At 41.6% G+C, this 27143-nt stretch overlaps 1 protein-coding gene across 2 annotated transcripts in view; it reads right to left on the reverse strand.

The window, feature by feature from the left end:
• The window catches only part of LOC137372081 (endoplasmic reticulum junction formation protein lunapark-like), a 130084-nt gene extending 104305 nt beyond the window's left edge, over nucleotides 1-25779 (reverse strand). The window contains exons 1-3 of one of the 2 annotated variants that reach the window (XM_068035460.1): nucleotides 25694-25779; nucleotides 24269-24373; nucleotides 11197-11238 (exon numbers count right to left, since the gene is read on the reverse strand). In XM_068035460.1, the coding sequence (XP_067891561.1) occupies nucleotides 11197-11238; nucleotides 24269-24295 (69 nt within the window). In that variant the 5' untranslated portion in view covers nucleotides 24296-24373; nucleotides 25694-25779. The other variant, XM_068035461.1, reaches the window with a different exon arrangement.
• Nucleotides 25780-27143: the final 1364 nt, after the last annotated feature.

Below are 27143 nucleotides of genomic sequence, written 5' to 3' on the forward strand. Positions count from 1 at the left end.
AAGTTCATCTCGGGGGTCAAATATGATTTTAAGGTTGCAAAAGCCTGATTCAGCATCAGACAATTGCCAAGGAGAGGGATGGAGTTTGTGGAAAGGACAAAAGAAAATGGATTTGACCCTCCCAATATTTAGCTGGAGAAAAATTCTGTTCATCCAGTACTGGATGTCGGATAAGCAGTCTGACTATTTAGTAACAGTGGAGGGGTTGAGAGAGGTGGTGGTTAGTTAGAGCTAAATATTGTCAGCATACATGTGGAAACTGACTTGTTCATGGATGATGTCGCCAAGGGGCAGCATGCAGATGAGAAATCAGAGGAGTCCAAAGGAAAGATCTTTGAAGGACACCAGAAATAACTATGTGGGAGCAGCAAGCGAACCATTGCACATTATTCATTGACAGCAACTAGATAGATAAGAATGGAAACAAGCAAATACCCAGCTGGACAAAAGTGGAGAGGCATTGGAGGAAGATGGTGTGGTCAACCCGTCAAAGGATGCAACACAGGTCATGAAGGACGAGGAGCGATAGCTTACCTTTGACACAGTCACATAGGATTTGTGACTTTGATACAGCTGTTTCAGTACTGTAACAGAGGCAGAAACCTGATTGAAGGAATTCAAACATGGAAGTTCTGGAAAAGATGAGAATGGATTTGGAAGGCGATAACATGTTCAAGGATTTGGGAGACGAACAGAAGGGAGGTAGTGGAAATGGGGTGGTAGCTTGCAAGAACAAATAGGTCAAAGATTCATTTTTTGAGGCAAGGAGCAAATCTGAACTGGGGGGAAGGCAGGGCTGTACTTGAGGAGAAAGAACCGTTAACATTATCATTTAACATGAGAGTCAGAAAGGGAAGTCTGATGGTCAGCAATTGAGTGAGCATCGGGTCGAAAGAACAGGAGATCAGTCTCAAGGACAAGATAAGCTCAGAGAGGGCATGAGGGAAGATGGGAGAAAAATATAGAGAAAAGGTACAAGCTCAAGGTTAGGGCAGGGGGATCTTTAGAAGATATTTGGCCCAGTGGGTAGGGGAAGGGAGGAAAGTGGCGAAGTTAACTGATCGCATCATCTCAAGCTTAGTAACAAAAGAAGTCCACGAGCTCCTCCCACTTGTTTTTGGAGATGAGGGTGGAGGAGTCGGGGAGAGAGGTTTAAGATGGGTTGCAGTAGAGAAAAGAAGCCAGGCGTTATCTCAGCATTTTGTGGTCCAGCTAGATCTGGTAGTGACTGGCGAAACCAGTTATCTGCCATACCTATTCAAGACTGTGTCCCTTGGACTTAAGGGAATGGAGATAGGGCCGGACTGGGGGGGGAATGACCAGGGTGAAAGGGAGTAATGGTTTTAATGGGGACAAGGGCATCAAAGTTGGAGGTGAAGGTGTGGTTGAGCAGATCGGTAGCTGCAGTAGTAAACGGGTGATCAAAGCCTAAACATTTGGGATTTTCAAAGTGCAGCAGTAAGTGAATTGGGGCAGAGTTTTTTCAGGGGCAAACAGGGATTGGGAGGGGAAAAAGGGAATGTGGGTGGACAGCGATACAAGGAAGTCATCAAAGGTGGCCTCATCTGTGAGTGATAAAATGGGAGTAGCAAGGCCACATGAGTTGGCAAGGTCAAGAAGTGGCAGTGAATACAGATTGGGAAGTTTACATGAAGGGAGAGAATAAGAGAGGACAGGAGAGCAGTGAACTCAGAGGAGAGAGAGAACATAATAAATTGAGAAGGAGGTTGAAATCACAGAGGATGAGAAATCATCTTTTGCCGATGCAGAGGGAGGAAAGCAGTGAAGATAGCTTGGTGAGAAAATTCATATGGTACTTGGGTAACCGGTAGAGAACGAGGATTTTAAATTAAAAGTGAGAGGGGTAGAACAAAGTGAGATGCTCAAAAGGAGGAGAAAGTGCCAGAGGTGTAAGCAGACAGACCAAAGTGTGATTTGGTTATAAGAGCCACACACCACCACAAGGGTCTGGCCAGGGCAAGTGGTGGAAGGTATAGCCAGGCAGGGAGGCTTCATTTAGTGGGAAAGATGTCATCACATTCACCCAAGATTCTGTCAAGTCCACGATGTCAATGAAATCATCCACAATAAGCTCATGGATGGCAAGGGCCTTGTTCACAAGTGAATGGACATTCTCCAATTAAACATTGGAACAAAGCCATTGTCTTCACCCCTCACCAAAAACTCCATTCTCTCACCACCAATTTCTTCCCTGTTCCCTGGCCACTACCTCCAGCTGAATCCCATTGTTCACAACTTCAGTGTCCTATTTTACCTTGAGCTGAGCTTCCAAACCTACATCCTTTCCATCACAAAGACCGATTACTTCCACATCCATAACATTGGCTGCCTCTGCCCCTGCCTCAGCATATCTGCTGCTGAAACCCTTACACATGCTTTTGTTACCTCCAGACTCAACTATTCTACTGCTCTTCTGGCCAGCTTCTCATTTTCCACTTTCTATAAACTTGAGCTCATCCAAAACATTGCTGTCTGTATCCTAACCCACACCATGACCCGCTTACCCATTATTCCTGTGCATGCTGGCCTACAGTGGCTTCAAAACTATTTTCAAATCTCTTACCCCTCCCTAATTCTAATCTCTTCCAGCCCTACAATCCCCGAAGAAATCTGTGTTCCTCCGAATCTAATCGACTGTTCATCCTCCCCCTGCCCCGCCCCACTCCCTTTACCTCACCATTAGTGGCTGTTCCTTCAATCATCTAGGTCCCATCTAGAACTTACTCCCCAAGGTTTTCCGTCTCTCACACGTCCTTTAAGAATCTCTTCAGAACCTACCCTTTTAAACCAAGCTTTAGTCACCCATCCTTACAGCTCCTTTGGCTTGGTGTCAATTTATATCTGATTATGCTCCTGTGAAACGCCTTTTGACATTAAAGGTGCTACAAATATTCAAGGTATTGTAGTTCTCATACTATAATTTTTTTTTTTAAATGTCCTACAATTAACACACTTCTGTACCATCACACCTCTTCAATAATCACAGGACAAAACAAAATTACAATTGTCTCAAATATTCAACATGAAATGTTATGCTAACAATGCAAAACAACTCATATCAATTAATTAACGTGCACTAACTAAAAACCAGTTCACTTCACTAGACAAGTAGTAAAAACTACTAAATATCATCCAGTAACCACTAAACCAACCAAATCACACTATTTTTCCACATAATACTACAATTCACAAACCAGCAAGTACCAAAAAAACAATTTCTCTCACTTGGTGGCCATATTACTTTGAGTCACTGACTAAAAAAGCTATAGCCATAAACCCAATTTATTTTAGGAATCCTAACAATTTTACCCCTGAAGACTCTTCTAGTTTCTCTGGAGCCTGGATCTGAAGTTCCCCTAATTTTGCAGTGTTTAGTGTTACTTGGGCTTTCCTCCCAATATTTCCAGGATCTGGACAAGCTTCACCTCAATTTATGACCTGTGACAATTAAAAAGCAATCATTTTATGCCTGGTAAATATCATGTTCTGCTACTGTCATAAACAGCAGAAGTATCAGCAACCCGACTTTAACTTAAGTGGGGGGAGATGGTGGTGTAGTGGTAGTGTCACTGAACTAGTAACCAGAGGCCCAGGCTAATGCTCTGGGGACATGGATTCAAATCCCACCATGGCAGATCGTGAAATTTGAATTCAATTAATAAATCTGGAATTAAAAAGCGAGTCTAACAGTGACCATGAAACCATTGTCCATTGTTGTAAAAACCCATCTGGTTCACTAATGCCCTGTAGGGAAGGAAATCTGCAGTCCTTACCCGGTCTGGCCTACACGTGACTCCAAACCCACAGCAATGTGGTTGACTCTTAAATGCCCTCAGAAATGGCCACTCATTTCAAGGGCAATTAGGAATGGGCAATAAATGCTGGCCTAGCCAGCGACTCCCACATTCTATGAATGAATAAAAAAACTCCACATACCTGATTAAGCAAAGTACTTCTAACTACCCTCCTGCAAGCTAAACATCTGATCTTTGCCAAAGTTTACCACTGCAGCTTTGTGTTTGAAGATATATGGGTGTCTGTTTCTCTTTCCAGCTCCCTCTGTTCAAGGGCAAGCCTCTCAAACCAGCCCTGCTGAGCATAAGTGGGCATAAACTGCTTATTGATTACCAAGACAGTTCAAATAAATATAGTGTACATGACCAAAATATGAAAGCTTAGCTAATTAGCATTTAACTACCTATCATCTCAGGGACTTTTTTTTTTTTTTTTTAAAAAGAATTTCTGTTAAATTTGCTTGAAAACCCAACATTTAAATTTTTTCCCTGCTCCTTTATGGAGGAATGGTGAAAAACCTCCTGAAATATGACTACAATATTGGAGAAATAATATTGGAACCTTTCCAGTCACATATGCGAGAATTGCCTCTAAACTCAAAAATTGGAGATGCAAAGTAATGTTCTCTGATATATTTCCAGTGGTTGGGAATTAAGGAAAGTAAGGAAACTAAAGATGCAAATGAGTAGCTAGCTAGCAGCCTGGCTCATAACCAATTATCAGTAGGGCCCTACCAAATTCACAGTCAAATTTCACAATCCTGGCATGTTAAGAATCATGAATTTCATGATTTCAGATATTTACATTGTAAATTAACCAACGATGAAAATGATCTATTTAGAACAAAAAAAAGGTTTCCAGTTTCAAATGGTGATTATTGTATACTCAAAAACTATTGTAAAAAGCTGACTATAAACAGGTCACATTCTCTGTTCACCAAAGTCAATGGTTGAATGCGAGCATGGAGTAACCTGCAACTGACACGCATTAATCTGAGACTTCATCTCCTCACAATGTGTAGCAAAAACCTTTGGTAGGTAGTCCTGTCGTAGTTTACTTGCACTTGGCAAGCAACCACCATTTTGCATATTATGTTAAATGAATACCCGTGGCTTTGGATGACCAAGATTTTCCAATGGTATGTTGGCGCATGCAAAAGCATCCACATGTTCCATTGTAACCAAGTGACGATTTTCTGAAATAAAAACAAAAAGTGCTGGAAATACTCAGCAGGTCTGGCAGCAACTGTGGAGAGAGAAGAATGACGATTTTCTGAGCTTTCTGTCGACGTCTTAAAGAGAGATGAAACCATTGTTTTTTGTTTTTTTTTGCATGTTCATTTTCCAGCAGTATGGTGCCAGATGCTCTCTTTCTGCTGCAATGGTTTTCGGACTCTTAAGTGATGCTGAACCGCCTTATGTGATCGAATGAAATGCTGCAGCTTGTACAAAACAGTATTCCACCACTGGCATGCAGTACTTGGCTTCCAAATTCTTCCACTCGATGTCCTGCAGTATTGATTGGCCATTTTTGATTTGCTCATTCCGGCATTCTCACTTGTCTGCTACACTTGAGACTGCTTCTCTCAAAACTGCACCAGACGCCCTCCCTCATCTACCAATCAGTGAGGTGAGCCTTGTGTCAATCACTAAGATGCAGGACGTTCACCACATGCCCAGCAATCAGCGAGGTGACCCTTGTGTCAGTGAATAAAATGCGGGAAGTTCACAAAATGGCTGCTTTCACAGAGGACCCAAGATTTCCCAAGTCTGTGACACATTTTTCATGGCCAAGAATTTGGTGGGGCCCTAGTTATCAGAACTAACTGGAAACACTTTCAGAACAAAAATGACTGGTATAGGGGAGATGTACTGCACCTAAACTAAGTAGGAACAAATATTTGCAAAGAACATTGAGGCAGCAATTAAGAAATATTTAAACTAGAATGGCTGGAGAGGGGAAGAGCGGGTGGGCAGGAAGCTGAATCCCAGACGAATCACAGGTCGATATGGACAAGAATACTTTGAATGACATACAAGAACAAAATAAATAGGAATTGGCAGACATTAGGGAACATAAAAGAAGGCATCTACAGAACTACTAGATGCATTAAAAATAAGGTTCCAGAACTAGAGGCTGTAGTGGGGCAGTGGTGGGAGTCACAGAAACATGGCTAAACCTAGAGGATGGAAATGAACTGAACTTCAAGGGTACTGAATGCTCCAAAAATACACTGACAGGAAAGGAAGTGGTGCAGCCCTATACTTCAGGGATATCCAGTAGGTAAATGAAGTTGTTCCTGTGGGGAAGGGAAAACTATAAAATGACACTGGTCTTGAGCTTTGTAGATGGCATGATGAGTCAGGTGGTGAGCCATTCATTGCAGAGTACCCAGGTCTTTGCCCTATCTTTGTAGTCAGTGCTGACGTGGCTGGTACAGTTATGATTCTAGTCAATGGTTTGCACACAATTCTGACCATGGGAGAAAGCAAGTGGTACCGTTGTAGGTTGGAGGTGTGGTTGTGTTTTCTCATTTACATGGCACTTATGGCACCTACCATTTGTCAGCCCAAGCCAGGCATGAGCTGCCTCATTACCAGAAGGGTTGTGAATAGAGTTGAACACTATATAGTCGTCAACAAACAGCGCCACTGCTGGCCTTATGATGGAGGGAAGGTCATTGATGAAGCAACTGAAGGTTGGACCAAAAATGCCTTTTGAGGAACTCCTTCACCAATGTCCTGGTGCTGCAGTGATTAACCTCAGTCGACCTCAACCATCTTCCTGTGTATCAAATGTGACTCCAACCCCTGGAGGGTTTTTCTTATGACCCCAAATAACCTCAGTTTTGCTAGGACTCCTTGCTGCCACACTCAATCAAATGCTCCTTGATGTAGAGGCCAGCTGCTCTTACCTCTCGTCTAGAACTCAGTTTATAGTCAGGATCTAGGCTGTCATGAAATCCAGAGCAAAGTGGATCTGGTGGAACCTGAGCTGTGTGTCAGCGAGTAGATGTCATTTAATGGCACAACTGATGCCATCTTCCAACACTTTATGACTGGAAGAGGGTGATAAGGCAGTAATTGGCCAGAGGACATATCTGGACAGTCTTCCACATTGTCTAGAATATACCTGTGTCATAATTGGACTGGAACAACTTGGCTAAGGGAACAGCTAAGTCTGAGGCATCAGTACTCAGCATCAAAACAGTTATGCCACAAGGGCTCTCCACTGACCTACTGTTTAATGTCAAGTGGGATAAACTGAATTTGTTGGGTACCAGCAACAACAATGGTTAGGACTTGGGAGGTAGCAGAGTCACTTGCAAACTCAATCCTTTTGGTTAAAGGCACTTGCAAACACCTCAGCTGTATCTTTTGCAGTCACACACTGAACTCTACCATGAGAATGGGGATATTCATGGAGTCACTTTCTCCTGTCAGTTGCCTGGCTGTCCTCCACCATTCTCAATTGCAGGCAACAGAGTTTTTAGCTCTGCTCTGTTGATTGGGGTATGTTTAGCTCTGTTTATAATCCACTGCTTTTCAGGTAGCTTCACTAGGTTGGTACCTCATTTTAAGGGATGCCTTTCTACACTCCCCACTGAACTAGTTATCTTCCAGGGTGTTGGCAACTGCGATGTGAGGGATGTGCCAGGCCATGATGTCATAGATTATGGTGGTGTATAATTCTACTGATGTTAATAACCTAGCTTCTTAGAGATGATAGATCTGTACTTCGTCTGCATCACTTTGCGTGATGGTATTGCTACAGTACCCGATGGAGGACGATTTCCGTAGGCAACCAACACTTTGTCTTCACAAGGAATATGCCTTGGTCACTCCCACCAACACCACCATGGTTAGAAACATCCAGGTAGATTCGCAGGCAAGAGTAGGTTACTACCCAGTACTGGATCCCTCACTATCTGGCACAGCTTCAATCTGGCAGCATGTCCTTCAGGACTCAAGCAGCTCGATTATTGACGACACTGCTGAGCTTCCTGAAAGTAATGTTCAAAATCAAGAATTACTACTTTGTCAGTTTTGTGCGAGTGTGCGGCTGCTAGAATTAACTGATAATCAGCAGGTTACCACGTCCTTGTTTCACCTGAAGCCATGAGATTGTATGGAGCCAAGAGTTAATGTTAAAAGGACTCTGAGGACCACTTCCATCTGACTACACAACTTACTGTACCTCCATCTCGGGTGGGTGTGTCCCAATGGTGGGACAGAACATAACTCAAGATAACAGAAGAGTTTGGGGTATTAGCTTATAGAAGCCATACTCATGGAATCCTATGTCAGGTTGTTGCTTGACTAATTTATTGAACAGTTTTCCCAACTTGAGTATCAGTGTCTAGATAATAGTAAGAAAGATTTTGCAGGGCTCACTGGACTGAATGTGTCTAATTCTTGTTCTGATTCAATAGATAGCTCATAGCCAATAGGCCCATCTGATTTTCTCCTTACCTTTGAACTTTGTAGTGATTGTATTACAACTGAATGGTTTACTAGATCATTTAAGTGGGCCTGAAGGACATTAGTGAATAAGGTGGGTTTTAAGACAATGTAGCAGCTTTCATGGTTATTTTTCAGCCACGAACACATAAGTTACTTGATTTATTAAATTCAGTTTCATAACTCACTGTGGTGGATTATGAATTGATGATCACTGCCTAATACAAGTCTAATACTCCAACTGCTACACCATAGTAGCCCTATTCCTGCCACAGCCATTACTGCCAGTGCCCCCTCCCGAATGATAAAGTCTTGGTGTGCTGAAAAAGATCTCTTTACGCCCCTGCTACTTTCCTAGCAGTAAGCCTGGAACTAGCTTTTTGTTCTTTCAAAGGCATACTCTACACAGTTGACAAATTCACTACAAACACAATAAGTTCTTTGAAGAGCAAATAGTTGGTTACCACCACTGATAGGTAACGAAGTTTTAGATGAGCGCGCTACGGGAGTGGGACAAGAGACAGCAGAGAAGGGAAGAGGAGATGTGGGGCAATCAGCCGTGTTGGGCAGCAGGCATGGAGCTGATAGTCTCTACTGCCCTGACACCCCAAAATACTGCAAACATTCTCACACAGATCTCATTTACTCACTCACTACTGATCATCCTTCTCAACCTACTACCTTCAGAGGCCCAGTGCCAGTTGCATCTGCTACCATCGCCATTACATTCTCCTCCACTATTCGCTATTACCTAGCATGTAGTGCCCACCCATCCAGGGGCAGCTTGCACCAGCAAGTAGTATAGAACAAAGGAAGGAAGACTGAAGAGAGAGAGTGGGGAGATTAGACTGGTGAGGGGGTATGAGTTTGGCAGCAGCAGGTTGTGAGGCACATTAGGAGTAAGTGGGTGCTAGAAAGATAGAGATCTTCTGTGGAAGAACAGCCACACCTAGGAATTTAGCTCCCCAGTTTTGACCCTAGAATACACCTAATGCTAACAGATGCAAGGATCCCCAAGTGAGCCAAACTTCAATAGAACTGGGAATAGGAACATGAAGCCCAGACACTCCCCCATAGAGTTGCAAACCCTCAGACTTCTCATGAACCATTCCAAACCCCAGGAACCCTCCTCAGTGCCATCAAAGCAAAGGATCTCCATTCCAATGCTGAAAAACTCTGGGACTTCCACAAATTATCAAATCCCTTGGTGCTATCAAACCCAAGCACCCTCTCATCCTACCCCATGCTGCTCAACTTCCAGATCATCCCAAGTGCTGCAAAACCCCAGGCCCTGCAGTCTTACCAAACCTATCCATTTCTGCCCAACTTTGCAACTATCCCACACTCCATTAATAGCAAATTCCACATCCATCCACCACCCCCCCCGCCCATCACAGACTTGCTAAACTCCATGATCTCACCCCTGCCCTGTGCTTCCAAATGTCTATTATCTATCTCATATTTGGTGTTATCTTTCCAACCAACCTGCTGAAAAAAAATACAAACTGGAGCACATACATAAAAGGAAAAAGTGGATAATTATCATGAGCAATTCACAGAGATCCACAATCAGATTATCCATTAATTTGAAACGCTACTGTCGCACGGCAGGTATCACACATGCAAACTGCTATATTATACTTCAAAAGGAAAGCTAGTCATTCACAACAGAAAGTTTCAACTGACTTTAGGAGTCACATTTTCTTTAAAAAAAAGTATTAGGAAACAGGGAAGTCTGACCTTATAAATACATGAGAATCAGCCTCTAACTGAGTTTAGCACAGTGCAGCATTTTCAGCTGAAGGGGACACATCAAGATGCACACAACTACACTTTAGCAGCAAAGTAACATATTAAAGGTTTATGGTTTAACATCCCTGCCAATGCATCCTACTTTCAACAGTGTTATGGGGACACAGTAGAATAAAAATAAAAAATTTACATTTTGCACACATCCGTCCTATATAAAGCTACATCATCACAGTTGAAACTATTTGTCACACTTGCAAGAGACAAGTTCAGATAACATTTTCACTGGAATTACAACAAATGTGCCATAACAATTTTATTTCTACTTTAGGCCTACACATTTCTTAAACTTTTGGTACTTCAGTGACCCAGTAGCTCTTTAACCTGCTTTGGAAGTGCAAATGCTCATTATTGCAGGTGCAGTGTGATTGATATTTTTTTAAAATCAGCCACTTATGCTAAACAAATTGAATTCTCCCAGTTTTCATGTTGAAAAGTCACACATTGCCATTATTATTTTGATGCTTAAGTAAAACTTCATGAAGTACGGTGGGAGGAAGCTCGTGTGGAGCATTAACACTGGCATGGACCAGCTGGCCTGTATCTGTACTGTATATTCTATATAATTCAATGTAAATTGATAAACTGGTGGGAAATCTATAGATCAGCAGCAATTAGGAACAGAGACTTTCAAGTAGCATCAAGTAAGTTCAAAAACTACAATTGAGAATTAAACAGCGAATAACACTAGGAAAACAGAAAGGGAACCAATGAAAAGCAATTGAAAATATCCCAGAAATATTTTTGCCAACATCTTGTTTATTCAAATCATCCAAGCATAAACAAGTGACAAATTTTAAAAATGTGTAAAACTTAAATAATTTGCAAAAAAAAAAGAAATTCACAACCCATAAAACTGGTGTTCTATTCGAAATGCATTGAATACATTTTGCCCAAATCCTAACGCTCTGATGGGGCCAAGTATCAACTGTGCTCCTGGTATGGCACAATATTTACCTTGATAGCTGCCCTGCAGTTATGGTGAAATCTTAAATAGGAAACAATCCTGGGGACGAAATATTACAGAGCTGCAAATACAATAACATATAAAACCAAACCAAAATAATTTACTACACTATTTAAAAAATGTAAAATTGAAGTAAAATGGTACCTTGTCAATTTTTTCTAATACTTCTATAGTGGAAGGTTTTGCCTGCATTAAAAGGAAAAATTTGTTAAAAACACACAATGATATATTCAACTAACTACAAGTATTCAAATGAACCATTTTGTACTGTGCATTACTACGAATAACAAAAATTTACTGGTCCATTTACAATGGGTGGAACCCCTCAGATGGTTCAGGTCTGAAGGCGAGATAGTCTTCCAATATGGAACCATTTGAACTTGTTTGGGATGGTACAGCGTCAGGTATGTATGCAGACATGAAATAGGCCAAACAGGGACACCAATCACATCACAAACCTGATGGTACACTTATTATAAAATTTTAAAAAATTACATGACCTGTTCAAGTATCCTCCTCACCAAAATGTTAACACACCTAACAAAATGGCAGGTATTGCTTATTGATATTAAATCTTCATGCATATCCTATATTCAACTCTGCATAAACTACAGATTTACTTTTATTACAAGTACAGAAAGGGGAAAAACACTGCAATGTGTATCACCTTTTAAACTGTACAGCACTAAAAAATTCTCCATTCTTCTGCAAAAGTCCCAAAGCAATGCTCCAATAAGACAAAGGATTCATAAAATTATAAATGTCTTCACATACCAGGATGGCTTCCCCCTATCCCAAGGCATGAGAGAGTTGTAAGTGAGGAAGAGAACGAAGGAAGAGAGGAGTGGGTGAGTGTAATGAAGGAGAACATAGAAACAGCAGGCAGCCATTCAGCCCCTTAAGCCTCTTATACCACTCAATTAGATCATGGCTGACCTGTACCACAACTCCATTTTGGCTCCTTCTGCTGATGAGACGAAAGACTTTCACAGTATATACTCGATCAGATTACAATAAAATGAGGAAATAGGTTAACAGTAGGAGAAGAAAACTAAGTATAAGGAGACAATCTCAAAAAATATTACAAACAGCAACACATTATGAGAACATATCAGGAAAAAGCAAGTTGTCGAAAGTGAGATGGGACCCCCTGAAAGGAGAACTTAGTAAGTTATGGAAGATAGTGGTACTGACATTTAACTGCTGCTCTGCATCAGTGTTTACAAAAAGAGGTTACTGGGTAGCAGATAAATCCTGAAGTGGTTAAAAAGGAGTGAGAAAAATAACAAACAAAAATAAAGTTTTAGAAAAGTTAGTTAAATTAAAGAACAAAGTGCTGGGACCTGACAGCGTACCTCCAAGGATCTGGAAGTAAATGAGGAAAGGAAGAGAGAGGCCCTAGAAATTATGGGCGATTTCAACTGTCCCCACCTGGCAGAAACTGGGTGTTGGGAGCAGCTAAAATAATGACTCTTTTTTTTGTCTGGTTATGCTTCTGTGCAATGTCCTGTGATGTTTCTCTATGGTAAAAGTATTATCCAAATCTAAGTTACTGTTGTTGAATCAAAATCATTGATGTAAATTAGAAACAGTAGTCACACCAGCACCGAACCCTACGACACTTCACTCATTGGTACCCCTTCCAACTGCGACATTGCCCAGCACCTGGTGTTTTCTATTTTCAATTTCTTATCCATACTCAAGTTTTTCTCACAACTTTGAGATTAATTATTTTCAAATGTCCATTGGAGATCAAAGCACACAGACTAGTAGGGCTTACCACAGTTGAAATAAGCACCCAACAACATCTTTCTCCTCTCTACATCTTCACAGTATTGAAATCAAGACGCTGCACAGTTGCCTATTTTAATTTTTATCCCGGGGAGTTCAAAACCGTGAACTTTTCCCCTCCCTTAATATTTCCTTATTTTTAGAATAGTCAGGTTTTGAAAAGCCAGGTTCAGCATCTGAATCATTCTTCCCATTGTTGGGTCAAAATCCTGGAATTACCTACTTAACACCTTTGGGGAAGTGTCATCATCACAGGCGAGAGAAATAAATGCAGCCTTGCCAGGGTCCCTTACAACTCGACCCTAAGTTAAAAACAAAAAATACCCACTTCCTGATTTACCTTCTCTTTTAACCCATTGAACTCTGTTGGTCTCCTGCACTATGTGCTTTGGTCCTGAACCTTCAGTTCTTGGTAAAAAAACTTGCAGCAGTACACTAAATTCATGAGATGCAGGCTTCTTTACAATTTAGTAACGAGTGAAGACTGACTTCAGAATAGAGTATAGAACCTGGCAAATGGTACTCCACCAAGCAAATTACAGGTTTTAGAAATATGTTAATCTGGTTGACTCTTGAATGCGCTCGCTAGTCACTCAGTTGTATCAAACCACTACAAAGTCGATAACGAATGAAACCGGACGGACCACCCGGGATCAACCTCAGCACCAGAAATGACAAGGGCAAACCCAGCCCTGTCAACCCTGCAAAGTCCTCCTTACTAACATCTGGGGGCTTGTGCCAAAGTCAGGAGAGCTGTCACACAGACTAATCAAGCAGCAGCCTGACATAGTCATACTCACAAAATCATACCTTACAGACAGTATCCCAAACACTGCCATCACCATTCCTGGGTATGTCCTGTCCCACTGGGAGAACAGACCCAGCAGAGGTGGCCACACAGTGGTATACAGTTAGGAGAGAGTTGTCCTCAGCATCGACTCTGGACCCCATGAAATGCCATGGCATCAGGTCAAACATGGGCAAGGAAACCTCCTGCTGATTACCACCTACCGCCCCCCTTCAGTTGATGAATCAGTACTCCTCCATGTTGAACACAACTTGGAGGAAGCACTAAGGGTGGGAAGGGCGCAGAATATACTCTGGGTAGGGGACTTCAATGTCCATCACCAAGAGTGACTCGGTAGCACCATTAGTGACCGAGCTGACCTAGTCCTAAAGGACATAGCTGCTAGATTGGGTCTGCGGCAGGTGGTGAGCAAAGGCCTGCTCGGGTCTGGAAATGAGACCCGACCTGAGCCCTACAGAATCCCAGCCGAGCCCAAGCCCCACCCAACCAGAGTCCTTCCATTTTTCCTGCGCCTGACCCAACCAGACCATCAGTTAACCTACCTTCTGTTTTTCACTTTGTTCCTTACCTGCACAAGCTTAAAACAACTGTAACAAAACCACCTTTAAAGTCCAAAAAGTAAATCAACATTAGTGTCACTTATCTGAGGTGGTGACAGAGTGTGTCCGATCCGGCCCGACCCAACCCAACCCAAGCCCAAATGCCGGACCCGGAAGTGCACCCGAACCGACACGTCATCGGGTCCCGCTGGGTTCGGGTGAGGTAGCAGGCCTTTAGTGGTGAGGGAACCAACAAGAGGCAAAAACGTACTTGACCTCATCCTCACCCTATCGCAGATGCATCAGTCCATGACAGTATTTGTAGAAGTGACCACTGCATAATCTTTGTAGAGACTAAGTCCCGTCTTCATCGTGCACTACCACCGTGCTAAATGGGATAAATTTCGAACAGATCTATCAACGCAAAACTGGACATCCATGAGGCACTGCGGGCCAGCAGCAGCAGCAGAACTGTATTCAAACACAATGTGTAACCTCATGGCCTGGCATAGCCCCCATTCTACCATTACCATCAAGCCCAGAGACCAACTCTGGTTCAATGAAGAGTGCATGCCAGGAAGCCAGGAGCAGCACCATGCATACCTCAAAATGAGGCATTAAGCTGGGGAAGCTACAACACAGGACTACCTGCATGCCAAACAGCATAAGCAGCATGTGATAGACAGAGAAAAGCGATCCCACAACCAACGTTTGTTTCAGATCTAAGCTCTGCAATCCTGCCACCTCCAGTCGTGAATGGTGGTGGACAATTAAACAACTAACTGGAGGAGGTGGATCCACAAATATCCCCACCCTCAACGATGGGGGTGCCCAGCACATCAGTGTAAAAGATAAGGCTGAAACATTTGCAACAATCTTCAGCCAGAAATGCTGAGTTGATGACCCATTTCGGCCTCATCCTGAAGTCCCCAGCATCACAGATGCCAGTCATCAACCAATTCGATTCACTCCACGTGATATCAAGAAACGACTGGATACCGCAAAGGCTACGGGCCCTGATAACATTCCAGCAATAATACTGAAGACCTGTGCTCCAGAACTTGCTGTGCCCCTTGCCAAGCTGTACCAGTACAGCTACAACACTGGCATCTATCCAGCAATGTGGAAAATTGCTCAGGTAGTCCTGTACACAAAAAGCAGGACAAATCCAACCCGGCCAATTACCAGCCCATCAGTCTACTCTCAATCATCAGTAAAGTGATGGAAGGTGTCGTTGACAGTGCTATCAAGCGGCACTTGTTCAGCACTAACCTGCTCAGTGATGCTCAGTTTGGGTTCTGCCAGGCCACTCAGCTCCTGACCTCATTACAGCCTTGGTTCAAAAACAGACAAAAAGAGCTGAGCTCAAGAGATGAGGTGAGAGCAACTGCCCTTGACATCAAGGCAGAATTTGACCGAGTATGGCATCAAGGAGCCCTAGCATAACTTGAGTCATTGGGAATCAGGGGAAAACTCTCTGCTGGTTGGAGTCATACCTAGCGCAAAGGAAGATGGTTCTGGTTGTTGGAGGTCAATCATCTCAGCTCCAGGACGTCACTGCAGGAGTTCCTCAGGGTAGTGTCCTAGGCCCAACCATCTTCAGCTGCTTCATCAATTACCTTCCTTCAATCATTAGGTGTGACAAAAACCCCACATGCCAAATGGAAATATTAATTTCATCGTGTGGAACTTTGCCTGAGACTTTTACTGGAAATTGTTACAAATAACTTTTAAAAACATAACAGCAAGCAGCCAAGATTGCCACGCACAATTTGATATGAAAAAAACCAAAGGATTAGGCTGGAGACAGATGCGATTAACTCAGCCTAGCCAGAATAGGCTGCTCTCCGATTCACTTATCTGAGGTAGCCTTGTCAATGTTAGTCGTCAAAAGCCATCGACACCCATGGACTTTGAAAGAGCCAACCCCCACCCGCCCCATCAAGTATGTCTGGGCAGCCTGAGGGGAGAACCTTAAATTTCAGAGACCATTCCAGAAGATTCTCATTCAAACACAAAGAGGTGGCACAGTGGCTCAGTGGTTAGCACCGCAGCCTCACAGCTCCAGTGACCCAAGTTCAGTTCTGGGTACTGCCTGTGCGGAGTTTGCAAGTTCTCCCTGTGACCGTGTGGGTTTCTGCTGGGTGCTCCGGTTTCCTCCCACAGCCAAAGACTTGCAGGTTGATTGGTAAATTGGCCATTGTAAATTGCCCCTAGTGTAGGAAGGTGGTAGGAGAATGGTGGGGATGTGGTAGGGAATATGGGATTAATGTAGGATTAGTATAAATGAGTGGTTGTTGGTCGGCACAGACTTGGAGGGCCAAAGGGCCTGTTTCAGTGCTGTATCTCTCTCTATGACTCTATGTCATGTGGCTGCTTGGGCCACTCTGGAGATTTGTGAGTGGTGACTCAGAAGGCAGACAATAACTAAGATCTAGCAAGGGAACATCTCTCTCTCCTCTCTTCAGTCAAGTCCCAGAGAATCCTCGGCTGCAACCTCTAAGCCTCAAACCTACAGCCCAGGATAGCCAGCAACTAGGGGACAGAGATAAAACCTCTTCTTCTGCCTTCTGGAACCGGAGAAGCAAGTTCAAACCGCGCATGTAGCCCAGCGAGGACTTCAGGACTACAATTTCAACTAAGAACTCTGGAACTGAGATTCAGTATTTAAATTCCATTTATCACAGACTCTACTCCATCCTCACAACTTTGTTTTTTCCTCTGTGATCTATTTGTGTGTGTGTGTGGCTTGTGTGTGAATGTGGGGGGTGTGGATGCATCGGTATTTTAGTCATTTTAACCAGTTTAGGGTGATAAGGATAATAAACACATCTTTCTTGTATAAACTCAAGAAAACAGGTCTGATTGGTTCATTTGCAATTATATTTGAGGAACAGGAGCAAGTGCTCACTGAGGTGGTAAGTTAAATCGCTGTGTTAAACAGATAAACCTGCTGTGACTAAACCAAAGAAGGGACGAAAGAGGAGCCCGAGACCCTTTCCTCACCTGGTTATAACATAAGGTCAGAACTGGAGATGTTCGCCGATGATTGCATTATGTCCAGCAACTCCTCAAATACTGTGTAGAAATGCAGCAAGACCTGGACAATATCCAGGCTTGGGCTGATAAATGGCAAGTAACATTCACACCACACAAGTACCAGGCAATGACTATCTCAAGCAATAAAATCTAACCATCTGCCCTTGACATTCAATGGCATTACGATCGCTGAATCCTCCACTATCAACATCCTGGGGTTACCATTGACCAGAAACTGAACTGGAGTAGCCATATAAATACTGTATCTACAAGAGCAGTTCAGAGGCTAGGAATCCTGCGGCAAGTAACTCACCTCCTGACTCCCCAAAGTCTATCCAACAGCTACAAGGCACAAGTCAGGAGAGTGATGGAATACTTGCCTGGATGGGTGCAGCTCCAACAACACTCAAGGAGCTCGACACCATCCAGAACAAAGCAGCCCGCTTGATTGGTACCCCATCCACCACCTTCAACATTCACTCCCTCCACCACTGATCCACAGTGGCAGCAGTGTGTACCATCTACAAGATGCACTGCAGCAACTCACCAAGGCTCCTTCAACAGCAGCTTCCAAACCCGCGACCTCTACCACCTAGAAGAACAAGGGCAGCAGATGCATGGGAGCACCACCACCTGCAAGTTCCCCTCCAAGTCACACACCATCTTGACTTGGAACTATAATCGCCGTTCCTTCACTGTCGCTGGGTCAAAATCCTGGATCTCCCTTCCTAACAGCACTGTGGGGGTACCTAACCAACATGGACTGCAGCGGTTCAAGAAGGCAGCTCACCACCACCTTCTCAAGGGCAATTAGGGATCGGCAATAAACGCTGTTCTGGCCAGCAACGCCCACGCCCCATGAATTAATAAAAAAATTAGTTAGAATTGTAGCAAATATTAAAGGAAGCAAGAGAGGAAAGCCATAGAGAAACAGCAGACATATAGAAACTAAAGGAGAACCCAAGTAGCAGGAACTACAGATAGTGAACTGAAAAGAAGCCAAAAAGCTACTATAATTTAAAGGATAATGAGCAACACTACCTTTAAATGCAACCTGTAGTAAAATATTGACTTGTAGAAAACATCACATATAATGTGTTCCTTTTCAAACAGTTTTTTTAAACTGAGAAACTAAGATGAGAGCCACAGCATAATGTAGGATATGTTCAAGATTTAAAGAGAGAGTAAAAGAGAAAACTAAGTGATTCAGCAAGCAGTGATTAGTTGGTTTAACAAATTGAAGAGGTGTACTGCTTTTCAAGAGGAGAATATGTTCTTATTTAGAGTTTTACCATTCAATACATTAAAAAGTTACTATTTCTTTCCTTAATGAAAAATTTAACTCAACTGCAGAATCCGTAAGTGCTTGTCTACTCATTAATGTAACATCTAATTTATGTTGCGAATCAGTTACATTTATGCATCCATCAGAACCCTATTTGACTTTATTTTGGGCTGTGTGCATCAAGTAAATAACTTGGTGGGCTCCCATCGCAAGGCAAACAAAATTGGGGCCTAGCTTGCTTCACAATGATGCAAACCAAATTTAAATATGTTTCGATAATAATGCATCAACATGGCATTAAGTTTGCTGTCAGGATTAAATGCACATGGGGAATAAGTACATTGATTGGGAATAAATTCTAAAGAAACAATTTAAATAAAATGTTGTCCTTAGGTCATGAGGTGAAGTATCCGAATTTCCATGCAAGTATAGAGCACTGCGGATGCATGTAGGGCATCCTAAAAGCTCATCAACTTGATCAGTAAAAAGCTAAGCCAGAGAAACCAGGAAAGTGACAATTTGATTTCTGTATGTTGGGGTACCCAATGTCAGCCAGAGCTGTATTAAGTACAACTGGCCTCACCATCCCAGGGTTATGGAGTAGAGAAAAAAAGTATAAAGCAACTGCTATTGGAAGTACACATATGCAGCCATCAGGAGAGAGGAGGGCAGGTTCAGCAGTCAAGCTGCCTGCTAAAATCAATCAAGGCTCAAATATAAACAGCAATCACTTGGGTAAATATTGGGTGGCATCCAGTGCCTGGAAATTGCACCCAAAAACAAATCCATGCTTTTGGAGGAAGGGGCAAGGAATAAGTTGCCAAGGAAGCAAAATAAGCAAAACAAATATTTTAGGGTGCAATTGCAACAAAGCTAACCATCTCATGTCATTGAGATAAATGTGGCAATCCAGCAGGACTCTTAAGTCTTTGTCTTCTGAACACAGAATTCCAAGCTGTTTCACACAACAAAAATCAGTGACTAGCACAAAATTTGCCTGTACTCCTTTGAGACAAATTGATTTTCAAAATATAGAACACAAAATAAACATATAATAAAACACAGAAATGTTTTCATTCTGGGGTAAAGTAAATCAAATTAAATTTGTTTTTCCCTCCTTCAAGTCTAACCATAAACTATTCCTAGCCAAAAGTAGACGAGTAATCTTAAGATCACTCTGCAGCTGGCCATTAGGAACATGAGTGCAGCCTAGGTGAATTGCCCTCCAATTTTTGTCCTTTACTCAATGTGGTGCCCAGAATTGAACACAATAATCCAGTTGAGGCCTAATAAGTGATATATAAAGGATTAACTAGGTCACTTGTCAGGTCTCAGCTGGATTTTGTGTCCAATTCTATGCACAAAACTTTTGGAAAAAGGTCAAGGCATTGGAGATGATGCAGAAAAGATTTACCAAAATGATACCAGGAATGAGGGACTTCAGTTATGTGGAGAGACTGGAGAAGCTGGGGTTGATCTCAGTACTGACTATGGCAGTAACCAAGATTTGAAGTGACTGCCTTTTTTCTGTATGTTAAAATTTATAATTAAAATTCAGATTAAAACTCCCTATTTGTCACACTGCCTATTTCCACCTCATTGTCACCTCATTCCACCTCTATGCCCCTGCCTCACCAACACCAAAAGCCACATGCCATGCCTTCTTCAACTCAAAACTCAATCTCTCTAATATCCTGCATATCAGCTTCTCCAGCTCCACCCTCCACAAACTCCGAACTCGCCTATTACTCTGCTGAACAGATCCTATCTTGTGCAAAGTCTAGCACGGCCATCTCACTGACTTTCACTGGCTCCCTATCCTCCAGCGTATGGACTTCAAAATCCTCTCTGACCCGGATTTAACGCTTTGCCACTGACCTCGAAGAAAGTTACTCACAAATATCTAGCAATCTCTGAGATCTCAGTTTGGATCTGGCGCCAAGTCAAGGGGATCTTCAGACATGATGTCATCAAGCAGGACAAGTAGCCAATCACATTGCAGTATTCTCAGAGACAGCAAACTGGGAAGTAAGATGCACTTATTATCTTTCATTTTTAATTACCATTTCCAGAGCAAGAATTAAATGATTGGGACATTCACATGGGATTAAGGTGGAAGCTGAAATATCATTTTTATTTAAAGAAACTTAATGCAAAATTTATCATAATGGAAGAATTTGACATACCACAAAAATGAAATTAAATTCGTTTTCCAGGTACGGAGACATTTTTCAGCAGTAATTAGGATCTTAGTACGCCATTAAAAGCCTGGTTACACTTCATTTAACAAGGTGTAACTTTTTCAGGGTTCTAACAGCAAGACTAATAGCGTAAAAGGGCAACTTCTCGTCAGTTCAGTGATTCCTACTGGATTGCAATCTGAGGGAACCTCAACAGTGCACCTTATGGACAATCATAGAATCAGTGACAGGAACGTCTGGATTTTCACCGTTAACTGCGCAAGTGTGGACTCTAGAAGCTGCTGTCAGTTTCAGGGGAGTAATGACAGCAAACATAGACATTTACACCATCATTACTACTGCATAATCTGGGGCATCATCTTCAAAATTCTCCATGGCCTTAGGTCCCCTTAGCTTTTCAAGCTTACCCCTAACTTGGATCTGCCATCGATGGCAGATCTTTTGGCAAACATAGGTCTGGAATTCACCACAGAAACCTCTTTACCTTGCTATAAACCTGCTTTCTAAAAGAATTTCATTAACTACATTCAGTCGGAGCAGAGGGACCTGGGTGTATATGTGCATAAGTCATTGAAGGTGGCAGGACAGGTTGAGAGAGCGGTTAATAAAGCATACAGTATCCTGGGCTTTATTAACAGGGGCATAGAGTACAAAAGCAAGGAAGTTATAATGAACTTATATAAAAGGCACGTGTTCAGCCTCAGCTAGAGTATTGCGTCCAGTTCTGGGTGCCGCACTTTAGAAAAGATGTGAGGGCACTGGAGAGTGCAGAAAAGATTCAGGAGAATGGTTCCAGGCATGAAGAACTTCAGTTACGAAGACAGACTCATGAAAGGATCAAGAACGAGAGGGCACAGATTTAAAGTAATGGGTAAGAGAAGCAAAAGCAACATGAGGAAAAACTTTTTCACACAGTGCATGGTTAAGATCTGGAATGCGCTGCCTGAGAGTGCGGTGGAGGCAGGTTCAATTGAAGCATTCAAAAGGGAATTAGACTGTTATATGGAAAGAAAGAATGTGCAGGGTTACGGGCAGAAGATGGGGAAATGACAAAGTGAATTGCTCATTCGGAGAGCCAGTGCAGGTACGATGGGCCGAATGGCCTTCTTCGGCACTGTAACAATTCTGTGGTTCAGTCACCCACAATTTCTCCCCTACCTTCTGCTCTTTGTTATGTGAAAGGTGTATGCAAATATAAGTAGCTGTAGAAAATTCACAGCAAGGTTTAGAAAAAAAACTGGCACGTGCACATAACAAGAATTAAGCATTTTCGTCTTAGTTTGTTTATTATTTTTTGCTGGTCATGGCACAAATGAGGTTAATATCAATTACTTCTAGCTGTTTCTTAAAGGTGCAGGAATGTTACAGTCTAGGATGAAGAAGCATCACTTTAGATGCAATATTCCTAAAAGTTTATTCACACAGCACAGTGGTGCAGTGGTTAGCACCGCAGCCTCACAGCTCCAGCGACCCGGGTTCAATTCTTGGTACTGCCTGTGTGGAGTTTGTAAGTTCTCCCTGTGTCTGCGTGGGTTTCCTCCAGGTGCTCCAATTTCCTCCCACATGCCAAAGACTTGCAGGTTGATAGGTAAATTGGCCATTATAAATTGCCCCTAGTATAGGTAGGTGGTAGGGAAATATAGGGACAGGTGGGGATGTGGTCGGAATATGGAATTAGTGTAGGATTAGTATAAATGGGTGGATGATGGTCGGCACAGACTCGGTGGGCCGAAGGGCCTGTTTCAGTGCTGTATCTCTAAACTAAACCTTACTGCATAGGTGCTATTCTATTCAGTCAACTTGCTCAAGTTCAGACAGGCAGGCAGGCCAAGTGATGTCTGAAATATACTGGAAATAATAGCTTTATTTATGTGGACAAACATTCTATGTAATTGATAATCAGTGCATGGCTAATGATCAATTGTCATTCTGAAAGATGCTTTTTTTCCCCCAATATCCTTTATTCCAACAAATCAGTCAGTCAGTCTGAAGCTAGCAAAAATACTGGGCTAAAATAAATTTCACCATATGAGTAACTGAGTTTTAAGAATGAATTTTATGTTGAAGTAACATAAAAGAAATCTGTTGTTTTGGCATTGCAAATATAAAGTTTTTAATTATAATATATTGTTTCTATTGAATTCTGTTCATTTACCTTTCAGCCTTAAAATAATTTGTCTTTTGGTTTACAATTTGATCAAATGCATATTCTTCTGCCCACCAAAAATGAGTATCTCACAGTACGTTATATTCCAATAATTGGCAAGAGTTCTCCGTTTCACTCCTACGTCTTGCTATATTTGCCTAGATATTGCGCAGGTACATCAATTCATAGAGAACATGCGCAGGGTCCACTTACTGGGATGGCTAGTGATGCTGAACCCAAGGAAAATATCGAACATAAAAAGCCAAAATTGTAACATGTACAAAGATAAATTTAACTGCACAAACAACTGAAATTAAAGAGCTAGATACAAATATCATGCCAGCCTCGGTTGATACCAAGACATAAATAGAGACATAAGAGTACTAAAGACAAGAAGTTACATTAAGTATATAAAAAAACTAGTTCAGTCCCAACTGGAGTATTTTGTCTAATTCTGGGCACCACACTTCAGGAAGGACATTAAGGCTTTGGAGAGAGTACAGAAAAGGTTTACTAGAATGATTCTAGAGACGAGGAATTATTTATGTGGATAGACTAGAGAAGCTTGTTTTCTTTAGAACAGTGAAGGCTAAGAGAAGATTCGACAGAGGTGATTTAAACCATGAAGGGCTTGGATAGAGTAAATAAAGAGAAACTGCTTTCCATCGCTGAAGGGTTGATAGTCAGAGGGTACTGATTTAAAGTGATTGCCAAAAGAACCAGAGGTGAAATACAGAAAATTACGCAACGTGTGGTTAAGATTTGGAATGCACTGGTTGATAAGATGGTAGATAAAGATTCAATAGTAGTCTTCAAAATATTAAATTGGATAAATACTTAAAGGAGAAGAAAAGTGTAAGGATATAGTGAAAGAGCGGGCAAGTGTGACTAACTGGATTGCTCTTCGAAACAGCCAAAACAGACTCGTTGGGCCAAATTGTTTCCCTGTATGCTGTACTACTTCTATGGTTCACTGACACTATTTGCACAGAAATAATCATAACTCGAAACTTGTAATTTCTACAGCTAAAAAAGAACATTTTGGATGCACTGGGGAAATCAATGTATTATAATTACATCAAATATGTCAAATCACATACAGAGATAAGCTCATAGGCTCCAAACTCCTGAGACGGGTTTCAAGCTGCAACAAGCCATCATTTGGCTTTGGCAATTAACCTTCAACTAAGCTACTTTTTAGAATAACACAAGGTCATACTGAATCAATGCTGCTGCTACTAGGGGAAATAAAGCATATAACATTGAACTTTATTAGAAATACTACTTTGTAGGAAACACATGGGGAACTATCCTTCCACAGGATAAATTTCATTTTGATCTGTACTACAGATAACTTGTCGAATTTACTATAATTGAGATCAAAATCAATTTCTTCAGTTCACTTACCCTCCAGCATGAAAGCATCACTCCCATTTTGTTTTATTCAAGTTGCTTGTGACACAGATAATCTAATCAATCTATTTATATGAAGGAGCACAAATAATTCTGGACCTGCAGAATCAACAAATTCATCCATCAAAATACAATTATGTATTATCAATATATGCACACTATATTTAAAATTAAGTTCCACATAATATTAAAGCTTTAACAACCCACATTCTGAAAGTTCATTTCAATAAGGGATTCAAGCAAATGCAAAGGCATCATTCTGGAAATTCAGCACTTTCAATTTTAATTAACATTTACATAAACAAATGTCACAATGTAGAATATAATTTGGTCAAATGGAAACATATACTTTTTACATCACTAAACCTCCTAGGTTTACTTTGTTACACCACTTATTTTTCATCAAAAGAAAGCACTTGCAAGACATCTCAAAGTGCTTCACAGCCAATGAAGTGCTTTTGAAGTGTAGTCACTTGTAACGTTGGGAAACACTAGTCAATCTGAACACAGCAAAGTCCCAAACACAGCAGTGAGGTAGATGACCAGATAATCTGTTTATATTGACTTTGGTTGAGATATAATGCCGGTCAGGACACCAGGAAAGCTAACCTGTTCTGCGAAAAGTGCTATGGGATCCTTTATGTCCACCTGAATGAGTAGACGGTTTAGTATCTTAATATTCTGACACAGATTTCAAGTTTTGGGTAAAAGACACAGGCGGAATATGAGGAAGCATTTTTTTATACAGCAAGTGGTAATGACCTGGAACTCACTGCCCACAAGGGTAGTGGACGCGAAGAAGATCGATGACTTCAAGAGGAAGTTGGATGGCCATCTGAGAGAAAAAGACTTGCAGGACTACGGGGATTGAGCCAGGGAGTGGGGCTGACAGCATAGCTTCATGAAGAGCCGCAATGGATACGATGGGCCGAATGGTCTCCTTCTGTGCAGCAAAAGACTCTACTGCTTAATATTAAAACAAGCGGAATAAAGGCTGGAATTGGCGAAGTTTCATAACGGTACAGTGACTTCTGTTCCTAACGACCTGCAACATAAACAGGGCCTCGGACATCTTTGTCACGGATTAAAAATAGTTTATTGTAATGAAACGCACCTTCGGTTTAGAAACACGCACTCTGTATCAATGCCCAGGCCTACAGAGACCACAACAACTGTCAGGCTGCCGTATGCTTTCTCTCGCAGCCGACTGTATGTGAAAAATCACCACTAACACCGTACCAATAATCGAGGCCCTTCCTGAAGCGGGAAGCGTCTCCCAGGCCACGCCTGCAGACAGTTCAGAGGTAAAGGCTCAAGCTGCATTAGATGGCCTACAGTTCTTCACGACTACTATCACGAACCATACGGACACTAAAACATGCAGCCGGACCATCCCCTCCGCTGCTGTTACCCACTCACCTGGAACTCCAAACTGCTTCCTCTACCACCAACAGCAGCACATCCTACTGCGCAAGCGCACAACCAACCAAGACGCCTATAACCTTTCACCCGTATACCACTGTCACGTGACGCAAGTGGTGCTTTCCGCGGGGTTGGAGCAAGTGAAAGACACAAAGCGCAGGAGTGAGGGTAAGGCACTGTGGAAAAGAAGAGAAATTCACTGTAAACAGACCGATATAGACATTGTGTTCCAATCGTAAACGCATTATAATTTTAAAACCTTTTTTTTTACATGGAATCTTAATTACACACTAAGACAATTTGATTTTCTTTAATGAATTACTGTACTTCGATCTCTTTATCTAGTACAGTTAATTGTGATATTATTTTGATTACTGCATCCTCTTCAATTTCGGCATTGTTATTTCGTTTCCCGAATCGGAGGAAAACAAACGATAAATAAAATAGTTTTGGCAGTTAATTAAATTCAGAGCTGTAGTTTGGAAATGATGTTGATTTTGTCCACAATTGTATTTACATCAGACTTGCGGATCCAATTCATATATTTACCAATTTTCGGTTGGAAGTCTTAATATTGTTAACAACTATAGTTCCAACTTTTTAAACATTTACAATTCGATAATCGATTGTGTTATTTAATTAGTACTAATATGAAATGTTTTCCCAATTCTAATGCTATAGTTTATATAAGATTCATAAATTATTGTCTCCTGATAATTCTTCTGCTTGAATAGATATTAAAATACAAGAATGGATGTTAGCCCAGCTACAGCAACGTCATTGATGTTGCTGTTTGATCGACGAGGTTCCCACTGAAACATATTTCTAGTCATTTTATGCCTGTATCTGTGCATTTTATAGACAATGAAGACAGGAAAATCGGCAAAGTAATGCAAACATTTGCTACCGATTATTGCAATTAGAGATTTCACTACAAACACATGATCCGATTTAATGAAACATATTGTAACAACGACGGTACCCTCAAGGATAGCAAAACCTAGCTACGTTTTATTCAAAAAAGTTTTTTTACTTTGAATTTCTCAATAAATGTTAATTTCCGTAAATTGTTTTAATTTATTGATATCTTGACACATAAATTAAGGTTAGTGTAATTCTAGTAAAATAAAATATGAAACCAATCTTGTACGGTCTTATGTGATCATCGACTATAAGCATCTTTGTAATGTGGGAAATCCAGGATTTTGGAGTGCAGATCAATACTTTGAAATTGATTATTTGTTGTAGTTTATGTGTCATAAATTAGGCTAAAGTGGAATTATGCATACAACGTTGTCTTTCCAAAATAAAATCTGACCGCAAATTATCTTAAGTAATTAAACGGTCTGTTTGCAAACTGTCGAATTATTTATTTGTACAGGGAAAATAACATTTGAACTTTTTGACCTAAAGGATATTGGTCCTCAAATATACAGAATTCCCGTGT

The sequence above is a fragment of the Heterodontus francisci genome, chromosome 7, assembly GCF_036365525.1.
Source record: "Heterodontus francisci isolate sHetFra1 chromosome 7, sHetFra1.hap1, whole genome shotgun sequence".
Lineage (NCBI taxonomy): Eukaryota > Metazoa > Chordata > Chondrichthyes > Heterodontiformes > Heterodontidae > Heterodontus > Heterodontus francisci.